At 31.4% G+C, this 7,588-nt stretch overlaps 1 protein-coding gene across 1 annotated transcript; it reads right to left on the minus strand.

The window, feature by feature from the left end:
• Positions 1 to 2,249: 2,249 nt before the first annotated feature.
• LOC111909813 (filament-like plant protein 3) lies at positions 2,250 to 6,428 on the minus strand. The gene is made up of 4 exons (XM_023905588.3): positions 5,516 to 6,428; positions 4,874 to 5,054; positions 2,966 to 4,560; positions 2,250 to 2,547 (listed from the first exon to the last, which is right to left on the minus strand). Exons 1-4 carry the CDS (start codon positions 5,627 to 5,629, stop codon positions 2,434 to 2,436), a joined length of 2,004 nt encoding a protein of 667 aa, XP_023761356.1. The 5' UTR covers positions 5,630 to 6,428; the 3' UTR covers positions 2,250 to 2,433.
• Between the last annotated feature and the right edge of the window lie 1,160 nt (positions 6,429 to 7,588).

Genomic DNA, 7,588 nt, shown 5'->3' on the forward strand with positions numbered 1-7,588 from the left:
GCACACAATAGATGTGAAAAACATTTGAACCTACCTCTCTCTCTCTCTCTCTCTCTCTCTATATATATATATATATATATATATATATATATATATATATATATATATATATATATATATATATATATATATATATGAGCTAGGTTAAAATATGGATGACATCTATTATTTCTATGAGAATGACTAAGAGAATAGATTGTTTGCTAATGTGAGTACGTTCAAACTCACATAATTATTGTTATTATCATGCATTCTTAATAATTCTTATTCATTATTGTTTTTAATTGATTCTCATTTTTACTCGATTTTACCATTTCTGTAAAAAAAATTCTTCTTTTTATTGTGTAGTTTTTATTGTGTTTTTTAATTTTACCATTTTTAGATCTTTCACTAGTTTCGTTGTTTCCCAAAATTCAAATTTGAAAAAACTTTTTGGTTTAGTTTTTTTATGATTTTACCCCCAAATGCGTTTATATATATATATATATATATATATATATATATATATATATATATATATATATATATATATATATATATATATATATATATATATATATATAAAGTTTTTCCTCAAGTATCCTATTTTGGTTTCTCCCTAGCACCTACCGACGAGGATGTTGATTGCATGTATTACTGATTATTCTTAATTAAAAGAAGTTTTGATTATTTTTAACTAGATGTGAGACCCGTATATTATACGGGTTTATTAAAAATAAAATTTTAATATCAATATACAAATATGAAATATTTTATGATATAATAATTTACATAACATAATGTAATCTTCTGAAAATTTACAAAAGAAACTAAATCGTTTGAATTATTTATGAAAATTTGTTACCAAATTAATAGGATGATTTTATATTTTTATAGAACCCATTACAATTTTATGGAATTTTATTTTAAGAAAATAGAAATTCATAAAAAATAACAAGTGGAAAATAAAATTTCTAAAATTCTCACAAAATGATAAGTGTCAAAATGAAAAAGAAGATGACATGTAGCAAAAAAAATCTTCATTTATTAAAGAGAATTAAAAGAATTTTATGGAATTGGAATCCTTATTTGGAGGTTTATGGGATCATATTGATGTTTATTCCTATTTTTACTCATGTATTATGTATTCATAATACATGTATTTAGAAAGAACAAGGTTTTGATCATGAGTGCACAAATTACCCTTTCTCCACCTATTTTTATATTAAATCCAACATAAAGGTTTAATACACATCGATTGAAGGCAAACAGGCAACAAGCTGCGCCGCTAGCCCTTTCTGAATAGCAAAACCAATTTTTTTTTAAAACAACATTTGTGGATCTAGGAGATATGACATTAGAATGCATGACCCGTTGGACTCTATTGAGGAGCTCTACCGTATCTGGTGCGAGAAAACCAAATGTATCGAATGCAAAATATACAAACACATGTTGATATACAAACACATGTTGATTTTCTATACATGCATTCTCGTGCTTTACAACTTTGCACGCAACAGCTTTCAAAACGGTATGTCCAGCTGTGAAACCCCCGCTCCCCAAACCAACGAGAGGAGAGAATGAAAAGAAATGAAAGAGAGCCAAATAATTAATTGTGTTTTTGAGTTAGAGTGAAATTCATCGAATGTAAGAATGTATTTCAACTTTTTCTACACTTCCCCTCACATCCCACCCAAAAAGTAGGTGAATGAAAAAGACACATATTTTGCTTCCTCCTTCCATTTCATCCGATCTTAAAAAAAAACTCATGAATATATTTTCCTTGTGATTTACTTATATTTTCCTTGTGATTTACTTCCAAACCTTTTCATTCCACTTCTTAAATTAACTAGAGAACATAAAAGTTTTTTTAACAAATATCCATAAAAGCATATGCACCAAACATTTATCTATTTTCTTTACCATTTGGAAAATATTTTATTTTCATAAAACGAGAAAGTACAACATATGAAAGTTGCATGGATGCATGTTCTCGTTTCCCATACCCGAAATCAACTCCGGCATCATGGGACACCAAAAGTCCTCTCTAATCCTTCTAATTCCATTGTCACCAATTCCATTCACTTATTTTCCATTGTGGGACAATCTTGTCTCTTAACTCAAACCAATGATTGCCACCATCATCGCATTAACACTTCCTCTCATACATACGTCCGTGACACTGATTTGGACATTACCTCGATTCTAAACAAACAACATAGACACTTATATGTGCAACAACACATTATTTATAGAAATAGATACAAATCTATGAAAATGTACGTTATTAATATAAATAGATACAAATGTACGAAAAAAAAACATTGTTATCCATCCTCTCCATATCAAGAATAGTACCCGGGGAATAAAAAATCATTTTCCTACATGTATTTTTCTATATCCGAATCGAACAAAAGTGAAATTTATTGTTTAGAGAACTCGAATCATCATTTGTTAATTGACCAAGAAGTCATCAATCGTTGCGAGTGTTTTTAATTGTCGAGTAAGAGAAGCGATCGTCTTCTGGCACTCGGCAAATTTATTTCCAGCCATTGCTAACTCTTTGTCCTACAAATATCACATTAGCGAATTCAATTTGTGCTAAAATAAACTAGAAAAAAAAAAGTAATGACACACAAATCCATTGCTAAAACGTTGTGATGGATTTAGAAATGCTAAAAAAATTGTGGAATCTTGGGCCCACAAGGACTTCCTAAGGGGTCATCCATCATGGTACTGTTAGCTCCTCTCGCACGCTTAATTGCAGATTTCCAATGGGATTAACTATTTTTATGGATTTAAAATACCTTTTTAAAGGAGAGGTATTCATACTCATATTGGGAATGTTTTATTCTCCTTTGAGTTGATATAGGATTAGTTTTTTAATCATATATCGTCAGCAATGGATGAAAGCAACGAATTTCATCCGTTGCTAATACTTTTAGTAATATCATAATTTGAAATAGAACTTTGTAAGTAATCTCACCTGTTTTGCTCTTCGAAATCGGAGCTCTTCAGGGCGATTTACCGATTTTCTACCATGAAGTTCGTGTTGCAGTCTTGTTACCTTGTTTTCAAGTTGCCGACATTTGGCTTCGGATTTTCCCCATAAATCCCGTTCCTTTTCATGATTGATAAGCAAGCTTTCTAGCTCGGATTCTAATGCTTTACATCGTGATTCGGCTTCTTCTTTCTTTATGTAGATAGCTTCAAGTCTTGATTCAGCCATTTCTAGCCGACTTTCAGTCTCGGCTAACTTGGATTCAGCTTCGTCGAGTTGGTATCTTGATAACTTAAGCTCATTTTGATGCTTAGCCAGCTTAGATTCGGCTTCTTCAATCCGTTTTCTTGATGCATTAAGCTCGTTTTCAACCTCAGCCAACTTGAACTCACCCTTTTTAAGCTCGTTTTCATTTACAACCAGCTTGGTTTCGGACTCTTCAAGCCGGTATCTTGATGTCTTAAGCTCATTTTCGAGCTCAGCCAACTTGGATTCAGCTCGTTCGAGCCGTTTTCTTGATGGCTTAAGCTCGTTTTCACGATCTTCCAACTCTGTTTCAGCTTCTTTAAGTCGATATATTGATGCCCTAAGCTCTTTTTCACACTCATCCAACTTGAATTCAGTCTCTTTAAGCCGATTTCTTGATACCTTAAGCTCGTTTTCACGATCATGCAACTTAGATTCAGCCTCTTCAAACCGTTGTCTTGATGCCTTAAGCTCGTTTTCATACTCAGCCAACTTAGATTCAGCTTCTTTGAGCCGTTTTCTTGATGGCTTAAGCTCGTTTTCAAGCTTACCCAACTTGGACTCGGATTCTTCAAGCCGGTTTCTGGATGCATTAAGCTCGTTTTCAAGCCTAACTGACTTAGATTCAGCCTCTTCAAGCCGTTCTCTTGATGTCTTAAGCTCGTTTTCGAGCTCACTCAAATTAGATTCAGCTTCTTCAAGCCGTTTTCTTGATGCATTAAGCTCATCTTCACGCTCTTTTTTTAACCTCTCTCCAACTTCATTACTTTCAGGCAATCCCACAAGTCTTTCCATTTCAAGAAAGTCATCCATAAGATCAATCTCCACAAACGATTCCATTTGGTTTCTTTCATTTATAGATGAATTTTTTCGATCTTTTGTTTGATGATCATTACCTTTTTCAAGAGAAAATTTTAGCTTACGACATTCAGCTTCCAACTTAGCTACCTTTTTTACACTATCAAGAAGTTGCCTACTAGCTTGTTCAGCAGCTTGGTTGCTTAATTCCATTTCAATGAGTCGTATTTCAAGCTCTTCTGCCATTGATGAAAGCTCAAGCTTTAAATCCGAGTTTTCTTTCTCCGACATTTCAAGCTTATGAAGAAGGTCGATGTCAATAGAGGTTGAAGAACTTTCGGTTTCCGAGTTTTTCTTTTCCAGAGCTTCATGGGCAATTTGGTCTTTTTCTTCTCGTGTTTGTCGAAGTTGTCTCAAACATTCTTTCAAGGCACCATCGAGTTGAAGAATTCGATCCTCAAGAGTCGAGTTTCTGACATTTAGAATCTCAACTTGTTGCCTTAATGAAGACGCCTCACTTTCAGCTTTCTCCCATCCTTAACAAAAAAAAATCCAACAAAATTATTGTTTGATTAGAATTTACATCACTTTTCTCAAATTCAATTCAATACATGGATTAGCCAACCATATAAGTTGCAATTTTGACTTCTAAGGTCAAACAAACTAAACTTTAACTTCAAGTTCAAGATCGAGTTTAGCATTTCAAGAGAAAATTTGATATACTTCTTACAGCGTATGAAATCTTAAATTAAATTTTGCCCTTTTTATGTTAAATTTAAGAAAATTTGATATTAGATTTGTATTTTAAAAGCAGATTGTTTGACCTTTAAAGTCAAATGGTGTATATACCTGAAACAGCCTCTTCTGCTACTTTGACATGTTGTTTTACCAATTCTTCTTTGGCATTAATATTCGCAAGAGCTTCCTCTAATTTCTCTGAAAGTGTCTTCACGTCATTGTTATGTTCACTCTGTCGTGGGTCTGATTTTGATCCAATTTCGAGCGATTGCAAATTCTGATTCAAGTATATCTTGCCAAAATAGGGGCAAATAAGTAATTTTAGCTTGCAAGTTTTGACAATTTAGAGCACATTGCAAGTAATACAATCCATTTCGATTCCTATAAGACAAGGTTTTCTTGAAATTTGATTACTTGAAGCTTGAAATTAGCCAAGGGATAAAGAAATCATCAAACTATTTTTAAAGTTCACATTGCGTATGAAATCAGGAACTTTTGCTGTTTTGCATATCAATTTGTTACTAAATTTTGTCGTTTTTGCATATATTTATGTTTTTTTTCGAAAATTTCAAGTGGGTTCATGTCGATTTTTAAGATAAAATGTGAGATGATATAACATTGTCAAGGGGAAGAAATGAATTATAAGATCAGAGATGAAGATGGATGTTGACATGTTGTACCATTGGCTATTATGGTTGTACATGTTACTTACAGGTTTACAAAACAATTTAAAGAGTGAAATGTTGAACAAACCTGATCATCGGAAAATCTCTCAGAATGAGAAGAAATGGATCCTACAGAGCTTTCAGTTTCTCCGGGACTTCTTTCCGACGACTTCTTCCGCCAAAGCCAACTCCGGCGGTCCATCTTCTCCGGCAAAAGCTTGGAAATTGAAACACTCGCACTCGCACTCACCCTCAAACTTCATCTACAGTCTCACCAAATTTGATCATTCAAAACCGAAGTTTCTCACTTGATGATGAAAACCCAATTTGCAATATTGAATTACGAACAAAACCCACAATTCAAATGATCGTAGAAATGGATTTCGACTGAGAAAAATGCGAACTTTTGTTGTGTATGCAAATTAAAGAAAGAACAGAGAGGGTTTTGACTTCACATAAATTCTTTTAATAAAAGAGAACCCACAATCATATATTGAAAAAAAAAACACAAAACCCAGAATTAAAAGGTGTTAAAATCGAATTTAAAGCAAGAAAAATGTTTTTTTTTTTTTTTTTTTTTGACTCTCAATCTTCGCTTCCAAGTTCCAATTTACTCACTATTTGCAAACACGACACCTCTCTTTCTCTCTCTAGAAATACTAAAAAATGTCAAATCAATCAATCAATCCTCAAAATCCCAAGAAAGGAATGTATTGATTATAGCAGAAGGGTGATCTTATGTAGAAAAAAAAAAATATCATTTTTCTGGTGATTTTGTGGGTGGAAGTTTACTTAAAAACCACAACTTTGAAAAACAAGGCTCTTGTAGGATGTGATTGTGCGCCTTATAAGATGTAGTAGGATATGATTGGAGTGTTTCTGCTAAAAATTGACAAAGAACAAGAAGAAGAAGAACAACAAAGACCACCCCCATGACTTTTTTGCTTTTTCATTTTTGTTTTCTTTTGGATTTGAGTCTTATTCTCTTGAATCATAACTTGCATGATGATTTTGTTTCAATAATTAATGCCAAGTCATATTTGTTTTCTTTTACTTTTATATATAATTGTAATTTTCACTCATTAAATTTACCATTATATCTTTTTGAATACCAAAATGGGGTTTTGAAAGCAATGGGACAACGTTGATAGATTATCAATCTCCAAAAAGTTATTAGGGATAAAAATGTAATTTACAAACTTTTGTTTGGAAAGGCTAGTTGGATCCCAACAATATAAAAAATGAAATGAAAATATATGTTATATCAAAACAATTTTTTTTTTGTGTAGCATGTAAGTTTTGAGGTTGAGAATGTACCAATAACTATATATAGGTAAATAGTTGTATTTATGAAAATATTATAAAAATGTTTTTTTAGTAGTGGCAGACCTTAGTGGGCCTACTACCCCTCAAAATTTTTGGCCCAATGAAAAGTTTTCATGAAAATTTTTGGTAAATTATAATTTTCGTGGTGTGTTACCCTTAAAATTAAAATTACGTATGATACCTTGACATTTTATTCATATATTTTTAAAGAATTTATTTATTAAAGTATACTTGTTTACTATTATAATCATCTTATCTAACCCAAATAAAAGATAAAATATCTAGGAAAAAAATAAATAAATAACAATATCATTCCCTTGTTTTTTGATAAAGGCGGGTCATGCATCGTGCATGAGGTGTATTGTTTAAAATTTGTAAAATATCTAGTTAATAGAATATCAATATGATACGTCGTTCGTGTCTTATAAAATTAATTCCACATACCATTTCAATAAAAAGTCGACCACTGAATTTTTATTAGATATATAAAAGATGTTTAAGGGAAAAAAAAATACAGGAGCCACTTAATGTCCTTACTCCTTCGTTGTTTGTAACCATGACAATAAACATATTTATAACTTTAAATCAGAATACTTTTCTTAGAAATAGAAATGCTACAGCTTTTAGGGATAGAAAGTCACTTTTCAAAATTTCAACTTACTATATATTTAATACAATATGTATTTAATAATAATAGAAGTATATTAGTTAAGTTATTAGTTACATGCTTATTGATAATTTGTAAGTCTATACTAATAAATAAAAATTATTTTTGCTATATGTTATATTTTCATGATTTCATCACATGTCATTTTGTGATTATTTTTAATAAATA

This window comes from Lactuca sativa, chromosome 1 (assembly GCF_002870075.4).
Source record: "Lactuca sativa cultivar Salinas chromosome 1, Lsat_Salinas_v11, whole genome shotgun sequence".
NCBI lineage: Eukaryota > Viridiplantae > Streptophyta > Magnoliopsida > Asterales > Asteraceae > Lactuca > Lactuca sativa.